Genomic DNA, 20,384 nt, shown 5'->3' on the forward strand with positions numbered 1-20,384 from the left:
TTGATGACGACGATGATGATGATGATGATGGTAGCAACAAAATCTTACATAGCACTTCCTGCACATTAGACACATTATCATTCTACGCAATTTGCTCTCATAATATCATAATTATAAGGTGAAGGTCCTATTTTTTCAGGACAATCCGGAAGATGTGTGCATAATCCAGTTTTAATCTTAACCTCAAATTTATTTGCTAAAACTCCAAATGTGCTGTTGGTTCTGTCAGTCTTGTGACAAGAATGCAAATACTCTGAAGTTTTCCCAGATTCTTCTTGCTTTGCTCTCTCCAGGCAATCTCAGTGATGTGCACACAATTTCTGTATTTATGATTAACTCATTTCACTTTTAACCAACTAGAACTGGTACCATATCCTCTTCTAATGCTATAAATCTCGCCTTAGATCAAAACTATTCAACAACAGAAATCAGATGAGACTTTCCTTCTACCAAAACTACTCACTGAGTACAGGAAGGATCATTCATTTATTCACCAAATAAGGGGCTTGAATTTTCCAAATTCCTTTTTAGCTCTAGATAGGATCACAGGGAGGCCCTCTGTTGGCCACACCACCTTAAGGAGCATCAAAGATATGCACAGGTGAAAGCCTGTGTGAACACACTCCTACACACACACACACAACCACGCATTGTTCTCCATTCCTTTATCCAGTTTGATTTTGTCAATCCTTTTATCATTCTCAACCCTTTATCCAGTTTGTATTTCTTGAAAGCATACCTGAAGAATTAAAATTAGCTTCATAAAAAGCTTTTTTCATTTATTTTCTTTTACTTAAAATTGCTTGTCTTTTTTCCCTTCCCTGTCCCAGACCCAGCATGTCAATGCAACATTCCTCATTCCTACAGAGCAGAAATTCTGTTAAAAGCATGATACAGCCAGATGCAATGGCTCTCAACTATAATCTCAGCACTTTGAGAGGCAGAGGCAGGAGGATTACTTGAAGCCAAACTGGACAACACAGAGAGACCCCATCTCTACAAAGAATAAAGATAGAAAAATTAGCTAGATGTGGTGGTGTGTGCTTGTAGTCCTAGCTACTCTGGAGCCTGAGGTGGGAAGGTCACTTGAGTCTAGGAGTTTGAGATTGCAGTGAATTAAGATTATACCACTGCACTTCAGCCCGGGTAACAGAGTAAGACCCTGTGTCTAAAAGAAGCAAAAAATAAGGCCGGGCACAGTGGCTCACATCTGTAATCCCAGCACTTTGTGAGGCCAAGGAGGGTGGATCACCTGAGGTCAGGAGTTGGAGACCAGCCTGGCCAACATGACAAAACCTCATCTCTACGAAAAAAAAAAAAAAAATACAAAAATTAGCCAGGCATGGTGGCACGTGCTTGTAATTCCAACTACTAGTGGAGCTGAGGCAGGAGGATTGCTTGAACCTGGTAGGCGGAGATTGCAGTGAGCTGAGATCGTGCCACTGCACTCCAGCCTGAACAAGAGAGACTCCGTCTCAAAAACAAACAAAAAAGAAGGAAAAAATAAATATAAATAAAAATAAAAAGCATAGTATACAATCACCAAACACAATAAAATGGCTAAACAAATATTCATAAAACAAACCCATAACTAAGAACTCAATTAATTCACTAAGTACATATCTCCATCAGGAATATCTCAAAGATATTATGCGTTATACCTAAGAGGGGTGAGGGGAGTAATGAGCTGGCTTCCAGAATTCTCTTTAAAAAAAAAAAAAAGCTTAGTTTTACCTGTAATGCTAGTGCTTCACTATATTTAAGAAAATAATGGGGAAATGAAGATCAAAGACCAACTTGAACTTCATGCTTTGCTCTCTCTTCCCAATCCCCAAAACCACAAGAGTATAAAACAAAAATGATCCTTTCTTATGAAAAGCCTGGAATACAGTACTAACCTTTACTGAGTCTATTATCACAGTTCACTGAGGAGCTCTCATCCAGGTTTAGATCTAATTTTACTGGGATTTTTTTCACTGTAGAAACCAATCCTGATAGTTTTTAAAAATGAAACCAATTTTCATTTCTTAAAATATAAGTCACTCTAAATTTCTACATTTAACATCTGAAAGTTACAAATTACTTTCTTTCTAGAATGTAAATTCTATGAAGAAAAAGGGTGTACCTGTCTTCCACAGCTATGTCCACAGTGCCTAGTACATGGTTGACCCTCGATAAATATTTGTTCCATAAAAGAATACATATATATTTCAACTAACATAACATAGAAAGGGTCTAGTGTATTAGCATCTGGGAGAACTTTAAAAAGGAGATCAAAGAACAACAATTACTAGCCAAAGTCCCTGAGTACTTACTCTTAAAAAGCATAGAAAATTAGAAAATTGAAATTTGGAGAGTGCCTCTACCTTACACTCTCAACCTTTGCTTGGGACCTGGACAAGACTGAGTAGCAGATGCACTATTCTTTATTTTTAGTGGGAAACAACTGCATTCCCAAGGCTGAAGAATGCACATGCAAATCCTTGTAGTGTCCAAATCTGCACTGTCCCAGATGTTAGCGACTAGCCACATGAGTCTCTTGAGCACCTAAAATGTGACTAGTCTGAAATGAGATGTGCTGGAAGTGTAGGATTCCAACCAGGTTTCTGAAGATCGGCACAAAAAAATGAACACAAAATATCCCAATGATAACTTTTTATATTAATTACAAGTTGAAATGATGTTTTAGATATATTGGAGTAGGCAGAATATATGAGTAACATTAATTTCGCCCACTTTTTTTTCATTTTTTTAATGTGACTGTTAGAAAACTTTAAAATACTTATGTGCCTCACATTATACTCCTACTAGACAGAGGCAATCCTGACTGATAACTAGACAGTCTGTATGCCACCAGCAGGGATACTCACTGAAAGCCAGACAGCAGGACCTCATCCCTAATATCTAAATCTGTAAATAGAAAAATTGGGCAGATGTTCTACCACACAACAATCTCCCTTTCATATGCTTTGGGTGTGTCCCCACCCAAATCTCACCTTAAATTATAATATTCCCTACATGTCAAGGGTGGGCCAGGTGGAGATAAATGAATCATGGGGGCAGATTTCCCCATACTGTTCTAACAGTAGTGAGTAAGTCTCATGAGATCTAATGGTTTTATAAACGGGAGTTCCGCTGCACAAGTTCTCTTGCCTACCACCATATAAGACATCCTTTTGCTCTTTTTTTTGTCTTCCACTATGATTGTGAGGTCTCCCCAGCCATGTGGAACTGTGAGTCCACTAAACCTCTTTCCTTTATAAATTACCCAGTCTCAGGTATGCCTTTATTAGCAGCAGGAGAACAGACTAACACACTCTTAAAGACTCGCAATAGCATTAGGAAATAAGTACTATTAGCTCTGACCTACAGCCAAAGAAACTAAGCCAAGGATGAAGAAGGTACACCCGCAAAATTACTACACTGGTAAAAGGGAGGGCAAAACACTGAAGCAAAGTCAGCTTGACTTTAACGTCATGCTCTTGCCTTTGGTCTCCTCCAGTCACTCAGAGAGTGCTCTCCCCATGTTCTAAGAGACTTAAAGAAGGGTGCCAACAACAACTGACTCACCCTGCAATGGCTTCAGAAGCCCTTCAGCTATGTATCTTCCAGCCACTAACCCACAGCTGAGAGAACTGGGTGAAACAGCGACTGGAATCTCTGAAAAATTACCATGGAGCAACATCTCATGTGTTACTATCTCATATAAAAGAATAGTTTCCTAAACTGACATTTTTTGCCTTTTTAAATTGCTGTTATCATCTCCTTTGTTAGTTAACATTGATCACCATTTCCTTTTTATGTCATCAAATATTGTTGAAGGCTTCCATCCATTCCCTCCACACGTTACTGAACCATGCTCCACTGTTGCACAATTCTTCAAAAAGAGCTGGGATGAAAACACCCTCATGCTCATACTGTAAGAATTTCTAAGAATACACCCTCCCTGGGGGATACTAAAAAGAAAAGGAAATTGTTTGCTGTTCTAAGCTTTTGTTGTTGTTGTTGTTGTTTAGAAAGATAGGGTCTCACTCTGTTGCCCACGCTAGAGTGTATTAGTGTGATCATAACCCACTGCAATCTCGAACTCCTGGGCTCAAGGGATCCTCCTGCCTAAGCCTCCAGAGTAGCCAGGACTACAGGCACATACCACCCTTCTAGAACTAATTTTTTTAGTTTTTGTAGAAACGGGTCCTGCTATGTTGCCCAAGCTGGTACCAAATTCCTGGCCTCAAGTGATCCTCCCTCCTCAGCCTCTCAAAGTACTGAAATTATAGGCACAAGCCATCCCATAGAGCCTGTTCTAAGGTTTTTGACACTTAGGCCAAGTGCCTCCGATGAGCGATCCTGGCGGAAGTGAGGACAAAGAGGTGCCTGTGAATCTCATGCAGCATGGGTCAGGCAGGGTCCAGTCTAGAGGAAACCGCTAGGTGTGTCAGGGAAGGACGGTTCTATTCTCCTACACACAGGCCATCACACTGAAGGCTGTCCTGTGATTCCACCTCTCCTCATGGGTCAGCAGGATTGAAGACTCACAGGGACAAAGCTCTGACAGAAGACCCCTCCCCTCATCTTGCAGCCACCATGTGATTCCTGCACACTTGCACACATGTACACAAGGCAATCCGGATTTTTGCAATTCTAAGCTCTCCCCTGTATCTGTCCCTCTCAGTTTAACCCACAACAACAAAAAAAATTAACTAGTGAGAAACCACTATCTGTGAATTTACTGATTTGGGCAAGTGTATTTCACCCATTATGAATCAGCTTACTTAGTCTCTTAGCAGCCTCAAGAGCTTCATTTGCAGTGTCTGCCACAAAGAATCTTTGAACTCTCACTCCATTGTCAGACATCAGTTTCTTGCTCTGGTATTCCTGCAGGTTCAGCCATCTTCTGGAAGTTAATTGAACTGCCTACAGAAATTGAAGGAGAGAGGTAAGAACACTCATTAATAGCAAGAAAAATAAAAGTCAACCTACATGGCCAGTCTTAGAGGTACTGTCGACTGGCAATCAGGAACCCAGAGTTGAGAGAAGCAAAAGAAAAACAAAATCCACATAAATTCATGCTTAATTATTTTCTAACAAAAACTTATTAAGAACAACTATGCACAAATGATTGCAAGTTTTTTAAAAATGCTGAAAACTGAGTGAGGTCTGTGGTCTAATTAACAGCAATACACAAATATCAATTTCCTGGTTTTGATATTGTACCATAACTACACGAGGTGTCAGCATTAGGGGAAGCTGGATGAACGGTACATGGGGCTGTTACACTATTTTTGCAACTTCCTGTGAGTCTATAAGTATTTCAAAATAAGTTATTTTAAAAACTGTTAAGAACTCTATTATATAGGTATGGCTCCCCACCTCTCACCCCAAATAAATGAAGAGCATGGCATTATTTTAATACTGTATACACATTGTTAATCATTGTAAGGTTTTTTGGGAAATTTGTTTAAACACTCTGAACTCACTGGGCCACAGACTAATTCATTTCTTTACCATAGTTTTTAACAGCATCTAGGTAGTGCCATTATGTGTTCAACGAGATTATGTCTTTCATGCACTGAGGTTGAGTGCAATAACCCGAAAGATTCATTATTAATTAAACTGGCTCCTAAACTGCAACTTGTGTACTCAAGGAATTTTGCTTAAGTTTCAAGTAGGAGGGGTTTTTCAATATGCGCCATATGTTTTTATCTGTGTTAAAAGAACATAGTCAAAGGGCACAATAACATGAACAAATAAATTCTTTCTTTACATTTTATCCAATAATATCAACAGCATTCCCTAACAAATCCATAAGCCCCAAGGGGGAAAAAAATAAACAGGAAAAATGAATATACTTAACATAAGCTCCTTTCCATCCATGAGTCATATGCAAAGGAAACCACTTGCAAGAGGTAGGATGACAATACCATCAATGCACAAAACAAAAAATCAATCACACAACTGGATCACAAGACTGGTAGTACATGGACATCATCTGATACGATCCCTATTGGCTTCTGTCCATGGCTTTGGTGGATGTCCGAGGCAGGGTCACACAGACCATAAAAGTGAGGTCCATAGGGCTTCATCACATGGAGCCATTACCTTTCAGGACATCTACTGTGTCTTTAAAATGTCATTTTCTTCTGGTATCCTCAAGCTACGATGTACTCATGGAGCTCTTTTGAAATAGGGTGATTTAAAGCTCTAGACTCCCACACAACTAGACTGTGTTCCACTGAAGGGTAAAAAGTGCACCTTAAACTTCTCTGTATCTCTATGAAGAACATGACAGAGCTTGACATATGAAAGACACCCAAAAAATACCACTTAGATGGCCAAATGAATCAACCCTGCCTTTTGTCTCCTGATACAGACAATTTTTCATTCCCAGAAACTGGCCACCTCTAAAAATAAAAAAGTACATGTTAGTCCTTAAGACCTGAAATAAACATAATATACACACTGGTAAAAAAATTAAATTTCAACATGATCAAGCCTAAAGATAGCTCTCTGTTCTGTCCTTGTAGCTGCTGGTAATGATGGTTTTGTTTGGTTTTGTTTTTAATATTGAAGTTGCCTATACTTCTTTAGAAATAAATAAAACTGGGGTAAAAAATAAATTGCCAGACAAGCAATGCTCACATCATTTACTGTATAGTATTTTTTAAAACACATAATTTATTAATCTTACTTTTTAAGTCTTGATGAAACATCAGTGATTTGAAAGAGACAAAATTCTATAAATGAACACACTTATAGGCTTTATAGGCTTAATAGTGTGTCATGTAACATATAAAGGAAAACACAAGTTTAAGGCATTTAGCAAAAAAGCCCCTTAGTGAAAGAAAACATTAAACGTTAGCTATGTGCTATTATCTAGGACACTTTTAAAAGGCAAATGGAACAATCAATAGATTATGTCTATGTAGACGTACCAATTTAAAGCCATTAACCAAAGAAGAAAAAATACAGTTTGAAGAGAACATTTGAAGGAGACTAAAAACAGCCACAATGTGGTTGTGGTCAATTCCTTTTCATCAGAACACTCGCCGTATTAATTTCAGATATGTTAATGCAATCTGCTGAAAACTAATTGCAATTGATCCAGAGGCCAGCTTCATAGACATATAATATATATTGACTGTTTCTACAATGACTCAAATGAAAGCCAGCTTAAAGTCTATTGCTCTTAAATTGAAAACTAGGACAGTGAGCATAGTTCCCAAACCACTGCTGACACCAGGCTATCATTCCACAGAGGAATTCTTTTACAGAATAATCACCTATTTTTGTTAATCCAAAACTTGAAAGACTAGGGTCCCTGACTGGCTCTAAAACTTCAAGACAACTCTACTCGTTTAGAATTTGTAGCTGGGCGTGAGCAGGCACAGTGGCTCACACCTGTAATCCCAACATCTTGGGAGGCTGAGGCAGGAAGTTTGTTTGATCCCAGTAGTTCAAGACTAGCCTGGGCAACATAGTGAGGCCCTGCCTCTACAGAAAGTAAAAACATCAGTTGGGTGTGGTGGTGCATGCCCATAGTCCCAGCTAACTGGATGGCTGAGGCTGGAGGATAACTTGAGTCTAGAAGGCAAAGGCTGCAGAGAGCTATGATTGTGCCACTCTACTCCAGCCTGGGTGACAGAATGAAGCCTAGTCTCAAAAAAAAAAAAAATGTGATAAATCTAGAGAAGAATAATTTATGTTTACTTCTGCATTTTCAGTTGTTTAAAAGGGTAAGGACAAATTTGCTATGTGAATGGATGGTAGAAAATATGCTGGAAATGTAACATAAACTGTGAAATAATAACAATAATAGTTCTATCTACTATTAATTGAGCACTTATGAGCTGGGCATTGTATTAAATATTCATGTTTCATGGTTAAAACATTCAGGAAATGTCAAGTATTCTTATCTCTCTCTGTAGCTGTCATTAGTGCAAATCAAGAAATATTCCCAGTCTTCTTCTAGGTACTTCCTTACAATAGCTGAAGTTAGGTGATGCCCTATCTACTACCTAAGTTAGCATCAGATCCCCCAGGTTAGAGGATCAGTCCCACAGGACTATACCCACTTCAGATGCCAGGCACAAGCCCCAGATCATTTTACCTATGCTTCTGACCAACCAGCTATCAATTGAGAGTTCCAAAAATCCCCTCCTCATGTTTAATTAATTTTATAGGATGGCTAACAGAGCTCACAAACGTACTTCTGACATTTACCAGTTCTTTATAAAAGCTATGACAAAAGACACTGGTGAACAGCCAGATGGAAGAGGTGTACATAACACAGAGTGTGTCCATGGAGCTTCCATGCCCTCTCTGGGTGTACCACCTTCCAGATACCAGCATATATTTGGCAACCTGGAAGCTCTCCAAACCTTGTCCTCTTAAGGTTTTATGGTTTTACTACATAGGCATGATTGATTACCTCATTAGCCATTGGCGATTAACTCAACTTTCAGTCCCTCTCTCTTCCCCAGAGACCGAGAGGATGGAGCCGAAAGTCCCAACCCTCTAATTATGCCTTGGGCTTTCCGGTGACCAGTCACAATCCTGAAGCTACCTAGGGGACTCCAACTACTAATTATCTCATTAAGGTACAAAAGACACTCATCACTTCAGATATCCCAACGGGCTTAGGAACTATGTGCCAGGAAACAGGGGTAGAGACCAAATATGTATTTTTTAAATTATATCACAGTATTATATCAATCAACTGGTTCCAGCCAGTAAGTTGTGAGTACATATGTTGTGTGACACATTTAGGCCAACAATTAATTGCCATCCCTCCCACCCCCTTCAAGTTCACCCTCTCTTGATATGGGGAATGGCAACATTCAAGATGGAAGCTTATCTATCAGCCAGGGCCCAGAGTAAGGATGGACATATACCAAGTGACTTAACATAAATGTGTAGTGAAAAATACACCTTTGTGGATTTTGGACACTGAAATTCTGAAGATTATTTGTTACAATTGCACAACCTTTTTGCCCAATTGACTTTACTGACCAATAAAGCCATGTTACAAATTAGGAAACTCAGGCTGAACTTGCCCAAGATCACAGGTTACTGTGGAACAGTAAAGCTTCTCTGATCAATTGAGTAACACTGTTGGTTCCCAGTGTTTGTACTCTGGTCCCAGAGGCTCTGTGGTGATACAGACTGAGATAAGAGATAAGTAAAATAGTGTCCCTTTCCTCAAAAGTCTACCGGGAATAGGACTTTCATGAAATACTGATAGAGTACATGTAAGGTAAAATGTAACTACTCCATGCTTTGGAGGGAGGGAGGGAGGGAGGGAGGGAAGGAGGTGGAGATGTGAGTTGGTGATGTCCTAAGATGTGCTAGAATGGTAGAAGTTTATTTCAACTCCTAGGAAAACCTATCTGTTACAACCATAGAATAACATCTTTGCTGCAGGAGACATGAAAAATCTCTCAGAGAATCCATGAATTCTAGAATGCATGGAATGGAATGGAGTATAAAGATCATCTACCCTAGTGTCTTCAATTGTTTCTGCCTGTCATTTGCCAACCTGTCCTCATGACCATTCCCCTCAATTTGAGGCTCTTCTGCCTCAATTTGAGACTCTGTTCAGAGACTGAAAAGCAGGGGGAGACGCCAGGCTTTGCTGTCCTCTGTGGGTGAAACGGCTTAGGGATCACACAGTAAGCCAGAGTCCTGATGAAGGCTACACTAATTCCCAACTTCTTTCTTTCTTTCATATGGATTCTGGCAAAGCGACCATCTTAGGAATAGCATCATGTTCTCAAAGTAGCTGGGGCAGGTGGGCACCTAGGTTTTGTTACCTTGGCCTTGTACAATATCCTTGCCATCACTCCCTCCCTTCTTGCGTTTCTTTGTTAGAGCAAGCATTTCTAAGCCTGGAGAGGAAGTGGAAAAAAATAACTTAGAAGAAAAGCAGCATATGAAGATTTAAGGGCCTATGGGAACAAGGGAACAGAAGCAGAAGAAAAGTAATGAAAAATGAGGAGGAGGACAAAGAGAACCAGGAGATAACAAGACAATGGCTAAGTGGGCAAGAATTTACATAAAAACTCCAAGCACAAAACTAGACAGCTACACAGAAAATGACATGCCCAAGAAACCATTCTTCACCCCATGGTTTCAAACTTAAAAACAGGTGTAGAAACAACTGAAATAACACCTGGGGTGAGGAGGTAGGGGAATCAATAGATTATATCAAAAGAAATGTCCCTGAGCTGGGCACCCCTGCAAGGGAAAATCATCTACCCATTAGCTCTGCACTTGCTCCATCCTTCCTTCTTCAGCCTGACTTTGCACAGTAGTGCTGCTCACTTGGGAAGGCAGCATAAAGCAGCATTAGAAAAAGCCCAGGATTTACTAGTCATCAAGAAAACAGAAATTCAAACAAAACAAAAGAAGCCATTTTGCCAAAAGGAAAGAAAATAGGAAGATGCCACTGAACACACACACACACATATACGAGATTTGATACTATTGTTGTTGAAGGTCTGGTGAAATGTACTTTCTTAGATATTACCCTTACAATAGAACACTAGCACAAAACACTTCAAAAACATATTGACAGTGTTTATGAAACCTAAAGCACTCACATCCTCTGACCTGGAAAGTCTACTTCCTGGGTATCTATCCTAGCAAAACATGTACCAGAGATACATGCAAGGATCTTCTCTGTACAAACAAAACCTTTTGTTTGTACATAACAAAAGGGTAAGACTGGAAATGATCCAAATGCCCATCAAATAGGAGACTGGCAAAACAAACTATAATATATTCTGACTGTGTGAAGGATTTAAAATATCTATGGCAACCCAGTATAACCAAGTAACCATGTGTACCCCTGCCTTTCTCAGTTCTCTTGTAGCTAGTATGCCAAAACTTTAAAAAGACTATGTGCAACCCTCCAGAGCCCTAATTGTTGGCTACAAAGACCTGCAAGCCACATGTGGAGATGGTGGAGTCACGGGAGACTAGGCTAGATTACAAGAGTTACAACATGGAGGATGTCACCTGACACACGTTTGAATGAGAAACAAACGTTTGACGTGTTAACCACTGAGATCTTAGGAATAATGCATGACAACAGCATTGACTAATCTAGCCTATTAAGTCTGAACACAATAACACTGATTATTCTAAATGGCGCAAAATTAAAAGAAACCAGCAAGTTGCAGAACAATATATAGAGCAGAAGAACATGCTTTAGACACACATATTCACACATGATGCAATGAACTGTATCTTCTAAGGATAGATACATGCCTAAGTGAATGTATGGGAAAAGGTCCAGATAATGTTCACCAAGCTATTGCTAGTAAATTTGGGGAGGGCAGACCAAGAAATTTTAATCTAATCTATAATTAAAAAAAAAATTTAAATAAATTCATTTATTATTTATGCCATAAATAGCAATCTACTTAAAAACAACATTGATAGAAAGAAATAAAAGCCAGGCTTTAACACAATGGTGTAGCCTTAAGTCTCTATTAACTTGTCTGCAAAACCAAGGGCTTGCCTCTTACTTAAATGTAGCAGGGTTCTTTAAATGCAGTATGTAATTCGAGGTGGGTGAGCAAAAGCCGCATTTTCTGTTATAAAGAACTACCACCTCTAATATAAAGTCCTGCTGTTAGATATGAAGAGGCTCTTAAACCTCATTTAGAGCTCTCAACAGCAATGACGACAGTGGAATACAAACAAGGAATTAGCTGTAAACCCAGAGGAAAATATATTTCCCTCTCATTACAGGCACGGCAACGAAGGCAGATGCTTGGTGGGCTGTGGCAAGTCAAAAGTTAGTATGTGTTTGTTATATTTTAGTTTTGCCAGTGTTGTTCAGTATGCAAATAAGCACCAATAAATCTACCTTAGTCACGTTACCTAGGAAATATGAGGCCTCAAATAAACGTGTTGGTGCAAATGAAAAGACAGATATAACTCAATGTTTCTCAATATAAGTATCATAAAATAAAAGGCCTGCTTTCTTAAAACAGGCTCTGATGAAGAAGACACTTTAACTGTGCCATCCTATAAAAGAGATTAAGTGGAATCCTGTTTGTAAGAGGAAAAATAACAATACCAATAATGCTGTTCTGTTCCGACCTTAATATGTTGACACCAGTATGTCAACTTCTCTTTCAGCATGAAAACCTGCTGCAGAAATAGATACGAAAAGCAACCATTGTGATTAGAAGCCTAAGCCTATGGAAAGGAAAAAAATAATAATGCCAGATGTAGAAAAAAGGGTAGGACTGTGGGTACTGACACTTATTTTTTTTTCCACATTCAGGCTAAAGCGCAGTCTTCACTTGGAGTCACATTTGAAAATAGAACATCACTTTTGTTTAGCACTGAAATACTGACCACTCTTCACGTAGGTTCTCCCTGTTTTGTACAATGTAAGGAAATTAACCAGTGAACTGGCGCCCTGTGGCTGAGTTCTTAAAATCTAGAAGGGGTACAAAGAGATCTCACCTCCCCTATGGATGGCAGAAATGGCAGCTAAAATGAGTTTCATTTCCTCATTTATAAAATAGAGGACACTAACAGACCCATCTTCAAAGGCTGTTGTAAAGATTAAATGAGTTAATATATGCAAATAAACTGGAACAGTGCCCATAAGTACTCAAAAAGAGTTAGCTATTATTATTTAGTGCAGAAATATAAAAGAGCAGGAAAAGTGTAACAAGTAAATATCTGGCAATCATTAAAGATAAAAACAGGTGATCGTATGAATGATTTTGTTTTAATAGTGCCCACTGAGCCCTGCTCATTGTTTTAAATACATTTGGGAAGGAATTTTCAACTCTAATCATGGAATTTCTATACTTGAATCACTCAACAATCACAGAAAGAGACCGAACAATAATTTGCAATAGGACAAACTAGAAAAATCTCACATTCAGTAAGCATCTGAAAATGTGCTACTTAGTATAAGTGAAATTACTTTTTATCTCATCTGAACTAGGTTATCCCCATCTTACAGAAGAAGTCTGAAGGTGACAGAGGTTAGTTAAGTAGCTTGTCTAAGGCCACTCAGCTGATTAAGAGAGAGCCAAGATTTGAACCTAGGTCTCCCACCTAAAAAAACCCATGAGCTTTCTATTATTACTTCTGACTTTTTCTCTTTTTAGTCAGTCTGTAAATCCTGTGTCAACTAAAAAGTACTTGGAACCACCACAGAGAAAAACTATACAGCCATTCCTGACCTAAAATTACTGTTTTCTGTTTTAAAGCATGAAAAATAAAGCTGCCCACAAACTGTAAATGATAATAATGATGATAGGGTACCTGAAAAGCCAGTGTTGATGGGATATAAACCTAATTAGAGTAGATAGCTAGAAAAGAAAAGTACTTTAAAGTTCCCACATCAAGAGAAACAACACCTAAGTTATTCTTCATAGGACATCAGACTAGGATCAGACCAGCGCCTGAAGCCATTTTTGTTCCATTGACAATGCATCTCTGATAGCACCACATCTCTTATCTAATGCCCTCAGCAGTAAGGCAAGCAGCATCAGTTTAAAATAATAATAATAAAATCATCTATACTTCTATTAAAAAAATAGACAGTTGAGCTTTCAGATTATCCAGAAACTGGATCATAGCAGGTTGCTATTTTAGAATTCATTCTTCTTAGGGTGCATTGGCAAAGTCTTATGTTGTTAAACCAAATCAAATACTAGTAGACATTTCTGAGTCCCATAAAGTTCCAGAAACTGAGTTATTCCACTTGGCAGGCACTCCCTCGTGAAATTCTCCAAAGAAATATACCAGCAGAAGCCCATTTTGCGGATGAGCAAATGAAGGCTCAGAGTAGCTAAGTGCCTGCTCAGAGTAACACAGCTGGTTACAGCCAAAGACAAATTTCAAATACAGGTATGTCTGACTGAGGAACCTGTGCCCTTTAATGAGGCAATGCTGGTGTATTGACTCCCAGTGCACAAACATGGGCCCTGAGCCTTGAAGTCAACTGGGGTAGGAGAAGAAGCAGGAGGCTCTGGTTTATAGATTTCACTGCAGGAAGGTACAAGGCTGTACCGAATATGAGGTTCAGTGGGAAAATGGGAAGCAGAGGTTGCTGGATAGCTTTCACTACCTCAAAAGAATTAAGATTCACAAAGATACTACTGCCTTGTTCTTTTTATCTTAGGTTCAGCAGAAAAGCAGTATATATTTTAAGGAGCAAAGAAGTGTACAACACTTTGCAGTAAGGACAAATGCCCAAAGGAGGGTTTGCTGAATAACTATACTGCTGCTCAGCAAGCAGCAAGAAATAAAGAGATAGAAAAAATACAACCTAGATAAACATTAGCATATTAGCACAACAGCAGAAACAAACGTATAAAGGGCTCTAAAAATACCCAGCATCCTTTCAGAATGCCTGTCTGTACCCTCCTGGAGAGTATGCCAGCTCAATCATGTTGCAGAAGAAAATCATCTGAATTTTACATTGCGAACAGAAGTGGGCAAGATTTATTTATCGATAAAGAAAACAAATTAAGGTGATATAAATATATACTGGCTTTTAACTCCTACCAAGGAAACTGGCAGAACCCACACTTCGTTCATTCATTTAACAATTTTCTGCTGCATCCATAATGTGGTCACTGTGTTTGACATCCAAGATCTAGCAGTAATCAGCACAGGCAACATCTTTGTGGTCGCCAAGCTTTTGCCCTAGGCAGAGAGGCAGGGAAGAAAGACATGAACACGTAAATGAAGAGTGTAATTACAGAGTAAGAAGTGCTATGAGGGAAATGAAAGACACATGATGAGGCTGGGCGCAGTGGCTCATGCCTGTAATCCCAGCACTTTGGGAGGCCAAGGCAGGTGGATGACCTTAGGTCAGGAGTTTGAGACCATCTGGACAACATGGTGAAACCCTGTCTCTACTAAAAATACAAACATTAGCTGGGTTTGGTGGCAGGTGCCTTTACTCCCAGCTACTCGGGAGGCTGAGGCAGGAGAATCACTTGAACCCAAGAGGTGGAGGTTGCCATGAGACAACATTGCACTACTGCGCTCCAGCGTGGGAAACAGAAGGAGACTCCGTCTCAGCAGGGAAAAAAAAGAAAGAAAGACACATGATGAGCTGTGCAGGCCAATTTTAGAGTGAGTGGTCACCTTTGAAAAAATGACATCTGTGCAGGAACGTGGAAACAGAAAAGAGGTATACCTGTGAAGGAACCGAGGCGAAACACAGCAGGCTGAGAGGCCAGCATGTTCCATGGCTCTGGGGCAGGAAAGGGGTTGGTATGGCAAGAACGCGGAAGTGTTGTGACAGAGGAACATGAAAATGCCAGCATGGACTAGATAATGCAGGTACCGGTAAGGTAAATCCAGAGTTTAGGCTTCATTCACTCAGTTTTCAACAGGGAGTGAGAAGATCAAATTCAGATATTAGAAAAGTCACTTTTTTCTGTTTAGAGAATAAAACCAATTGGGAGAGAGCTGCATTAAACCAGATTAAGGTTAGCAAAATTTTTGTATAAAGAGCCAGATAGTAAATATTTTAGGCTTTGAGGCCAGTTAGAGTCTGTTGCAACTATTCAACTCTGCCTTTGTAGTGCAAACTAGCCATAGATCATATATAAATTAATGGATAAGGCTGTGTTCCAATAAAGCTTTATTTGGCTAGCAGGCCAGTATGATGATCCCTCAACTTGAGTATAGAGAAGGGCAGCAGAGGTGGGGACAGAAAGAAAAGAGGGGATTCTGGATAAAGTTTGAGGATGAGGTAAATCTTACATGTAGATTAGATGTGGGTTTAAGGAAAAAAAAGAAATCCAGTATTAGACACACACACACTTTACAATGTTGGTTGATAGGCATGTAGTAAATCGGATGTACTTGCTACTCCTAAAAAAGACATTTCTTCAAAAACAATCTTAATCTCAAAGCTTGTGCCCAAACTGGCCTGCTATGGTTTAAATGTTTCTCCCCTCCAAAACTCATATTGGCACTTAATCTCCAATGTGGCAGTAGTGAGAGGTGGGATCTATAAGAGGTTACTGGGTCATGGGAGCTCTGCCCTCATGAATGGACCAATCCATTGAAGGATTAATGGATTAATGAGTTAAAGGGTTTTCAGAGGAGTGAAACTGGTGGCTTTCTAAGAAGAAGAAGAGGGATCAGAGCTAGTACTCTCAGCCCTTCACCATGCATCCCCTAGGGACTATGCAGAAGAGTCCTCACCAGCAAGAAGGCCCTCAGGTGATACAGCCCCTTGACCTTGGACTCCTTAGACTCCATAACTGTAAAAAATAAATTCCTTTTATTTATAAATGACCTAGTTTCAGGTTGTCTCTTATAAGCAATAGAAAATGAACTAAGACATGGCCTTTGTATTACATTTAATTATTGACATTTCTGTACATCATTCCACCACATCAGAGCTGCTGGGCCTTTGATCTTATAACTTTCTTCCATTATTTAATATCAACCTCAGCAGGCAACAGGCAGCAGGAGCTCTATCTGCTACCGCGGCCCATCTGAGATTCTCTCCTAGGAGAGAACACAAGACCTCCCCTGATTAAAGAGATTCTACATAGAAATAACAAAAACAGAAGACATTAAAGCTAAGGATTAATAAGATGCGGCCTATCCAATGGAATATCACAGAATAGTTCAAAGGAATTAACCAGCTCTTGAAATATATCAATGCAAATATATTTACAAAGCAAAATATAGAGAGGGGAAAAACTAGCAAGTGGTAGAACAAGAGGAACACATAAGAGTATTTATGCACACTTAAATAGAAAATAATAATAGTAAACAATCTTAGGAAGATACATATATGGACATATCAAAACCATTTGGAAGGTGACATGCCAAGTTTGGGACACTGACTACATTAAAGGGTGAAAAGAGATTATGAATTTTCAGATGAGATAACAACAGACTTCAATTTCATCGCTTACACTTTACATCTTTTAAAATGATTTGGGCAAATCTGAGAAAATAGTATTTGGAACTTCTTCATCCTGGACCCACAAATGACTGTGATATTAATCTCTACACTGTTTTTTCCTGAATAAAAATTTAACTATTTAATGGAGTTAATTTAATAACTACATTTAATTCCCCAAAGATGGATTAACAAATGAAAGAAGACAGCTAGAAAAAGGAAAAAGTTTCTAATTACATTTAATAAAATTATTTTCTAATTACTTTGAAAAGATTAATAAGATCTGAAGGAAACCTGAGATTATGACAAGCCAAAAGTCCATGTGACACACGAGTAACTGAGGCCTGAAGTTACAAGAGTAACTGACAGTCCCTCAAGAGGCCAGCATTAAGCGCCCATCCCTGTGCTTAGGCACTGCCTTTGCAGCCTGACAAGACATCTCAGTAGAATAGATTAGCTCATGGAATAAAGGGAGGATATTTGTGCCAAGTAGCTTGGTCTTACGTCAGGTTCATGTTCATAAATATTGAGTGCTCACTTCCGGCATAAATAACTCTAGAAGTTATTTCCCAAAAATTAGGTTACTGCTACATCTCATTTAAATATATATATATTTACATGCATGTATATGTGTATATGTCATTCCCTCCACCCACTCAGGTGAGTCTCTGTGGTGGCAAAAGGGGTTTGTGTTCTAAGAATCATCTTCATGTGAAGTGTTCATTTGAAAACAAATTCAAAAGAGTACAATACTAGGCCATGGGATCATTCCTTAAATTTTCAAAAAGGCAAAAATATTGTTCTGGGGCCATTAATTATTTGTTAAAACCCACCCAACCATTTCACACGCTTAGACATGCCATCAGAGCAGATCCTTTACAATACTCAGAGAAGGGAAAGTACGAAATATTTTTATTCAATCATGTTGCCCAAACACATCACAAGTGTGAGAGGAACAACAGCAGGGTTTTTCAAGATCTGCACCTCAAATGAGCTTGCACACTGAGCAGGTAAAGCAAGCTATCAGCAAAACACAAGCTTCCAGGGTGGCTGGGATAATGTACGTGAAGGTGCTTCGTAAACCCTAAAGAGCCTACATGCACATTCACCATCACCATTACCATGGGTCAAGCATGTCATTTCAGTGCATCAGACTTGCCTCCTCACAGGGCCCTGCTACTGTCCTCCACACCCAGCAGTTACCAATTTGTTAGCCCTCCTTAAATTACTCCCCAAAGTCCTTTCCAATAAATCCACATGAAAGCTTGCAAGGGACAGACTTTATTTCAATCAACCCAGTCCTGCTCCTTCTAACGATCTAATAGTGCTTAATAGTTTAGGATACATTTGAGTTTAATGGGATTTACCTGATAGCAATAGACTTCTCATCACTTCTTTATAGCGGCAGTTTTGAGTGACCTGGCTAACTCAATCTCACAAGTTCACTTGTCACACTGGCATGCCAAAGAAATGACTTGTAGAGTAGGAAATGAGTGACCTTTGCTGGGGAAATTCCCGAGATCATCTCTCTGACATTTGGAATGTTCTCTGTGCAGAATGATAATTGATGTCTGTGAGGTCTAAAGTCCACTATTTGTGTTTAGAAAGACATTTCACTCTTGTTGATAAATAAAATACTGCTGCCATGAAAAACTAGATGTTAGATGATTTTAAAGAAAAATACAACCTTGTAGAGAGCACCCTTTCTTTCTCAATGTCATTGTCAAAATCTCCATTTATAGGAGAAATCATAATTTTGATGATTAAATTCCACTGCCCTCCCCAATATTCCACATAAAATACCCTAGTTATGAATACAAAAAACACATGCCAAATTTTTCCATCTATGTTACTCATCTCTTCTCTTACAGTAATTTCAGTTTCTTTAGCCAGGGAGGGGAAGAAGGTAAATCACCCAAATATTACCTTTAAGAATAATCTATAGAAGTTAAATTCAAGGTAAGCATTCAGAAAACTAGACATCACGAAAAGGAAACTTCAAAACAATCCCCTAAAAACAAATTCTGCACCCAAGTGCAGAATGCATGATAGTCAAATGAGCCTGCTACGCTGTCCAGGAAATGTGTGAAATACATACTGTCATTCATTTGAAAAGTCCACTGTGATGACAGAGAACTCAGAAAATCACACACAGACAAAAAGACCCTTGAAAAATATATAATCTGACACAATATCTAAGGAGCAAAGGAAACAATATCCTAAACATACTATACCCTCTTAAAATCGGAGGAGTCAAAGAACCTAAGAAATATCAAGAAAGCTCTATCCTAATGACTTCTTTCAGGAACTGATAGTGAAATGCTATATGATACTGCTACAAGCTAACAACTGGGCCAAACTAGAAGTGAAGAGAGAAAGAGGCAGAAAGGATCAAAATATGCTGTAATGTCAAGATGACAGTTCTGGGAGTTGATAATTGAGAAATAAGCTTAAGTGAGTGACGCCAAAGACTCAGCAGGTTACATTCACCCTGCCATTTATTTGTAGGTGACATTTAACTTTGTTTATTTATGCTAACTGAGAATATCAACCACCATGACCTTACAAGTTTGCTGGGAAAGTAAAATGAAAGATTTCTGTGAAATCTCTTTTCCATTTTGTCCAGGATCAAGAAGCAACACCAGGGAGGCAAGAAATGCATCACAGTGGGGATTTGGTTCCATGACCTTCCACCGGCTGGATCCAGCCAGCATCTAACTGGCTACCCAACACAGGAGAAAGATTTCAAACAACTCTCTCTTAATCTCTTCTCTTTAGCACCTTTGCCTTTAAAAGAAGACAGTCAGCTCAAAATTAAAATTGATCTCTGAAGCTCCTGCTGCCTCTGAAACACTAGACATGAAAGCTACTCACCTTCTCAGGGCAGAAGAAACACCCCAAGGAAGTATACTGATATCTGGGAAAATGACCTGAGGCCTTGGGAATTAGTCCCCTTTCAAAAGCAATCTGCTGAACACCAAGTATCACCTACTCAACAGGGTAAGATCTAGTGCTGAGCACAGCGGAGCACAGAAAGGAAGAATGTAAGATTGGACCAAGCTGTCTAAACCAAATATTCATAGCAACACTGGGGGAAAAAAATTAATGGAGTGCTTCTGGTAGACCAGAATGGTAGGCAGATAAGAACTAGATTGAAGTAAGATCCCACAGTCAAAAGAACATAGGACAGGGTTGTACACAAAGTAGGAATAGCTAGGGTTACATTTTAAACCTGAAAGCTGAGCACCCAGGAAGCAGTGTGGGGGCTCAGGCAACCATCAAGATGATCAAGCATCAAGCAGCAAGGGGTATGCTAGACAAAAACAGCAACTGTAGGGTACACGGTCCCAAGAGATGAAACAGTGCCTTAGGGGACTACTAATAGGAAGAGATCAGTTACTGGCAGTCATTGATGGCAGGATGCTCTAAGGCACAAGAGCAAGAATGATGAAACACAGACCAACATCTT

General features: G+C 39.2%; 1 protein-coding gene across 2 annotated transcripts in view; it reads right to left on the minus strand.

Annotated features, from left to right (window-relative positions):
• The window catches only part of SUCLG2 (succinate-CoA ligase GDP-forming subunit beta), a 281,870-nt gene that overhangs the window by 221,628 nt on the left and 39,858 nt on the right, over positions 1-20,384 (minus strand). The window contains exons 2-3 of one of the 2 annotated variants that reach the window (XM_017542764.2): positions 9,811-9,884; positions 4,773-4,916 (exon numbers count right to left, since the gene is read on the minus strand). In XM_017542764.2, coding sequence (XP_017398253.1) covers positions 4,773-4,854 — 82 coding nt within the window. In that variant the 5' untranslated portion in view covers positions 4,855-4,916; positions 9,811-9,884. The remainder of the gene's footprint in view (positions 1-4,772; positions 4,917-9,810; positions 9,885-20,384) is intronic. The other variant, XM_017542762.2, reaches the window with a different exon arrangement.

Source organism: Cebus imitator, unplaced genomic scaffold, assembly GCF_001604975.1.
Source record: "Cebus imitator isolate Cc_AM_T3 unplaced genomic scaffold, Cebus_imitator-1.0 Scaffold147, whole genome shotgun sequence".
Taxonomy (NCBI): Eukaryota; Metazoa; Chordata; class Mammalia; order Primates; family Cebidae; genus Cebus; species Cebus imitator.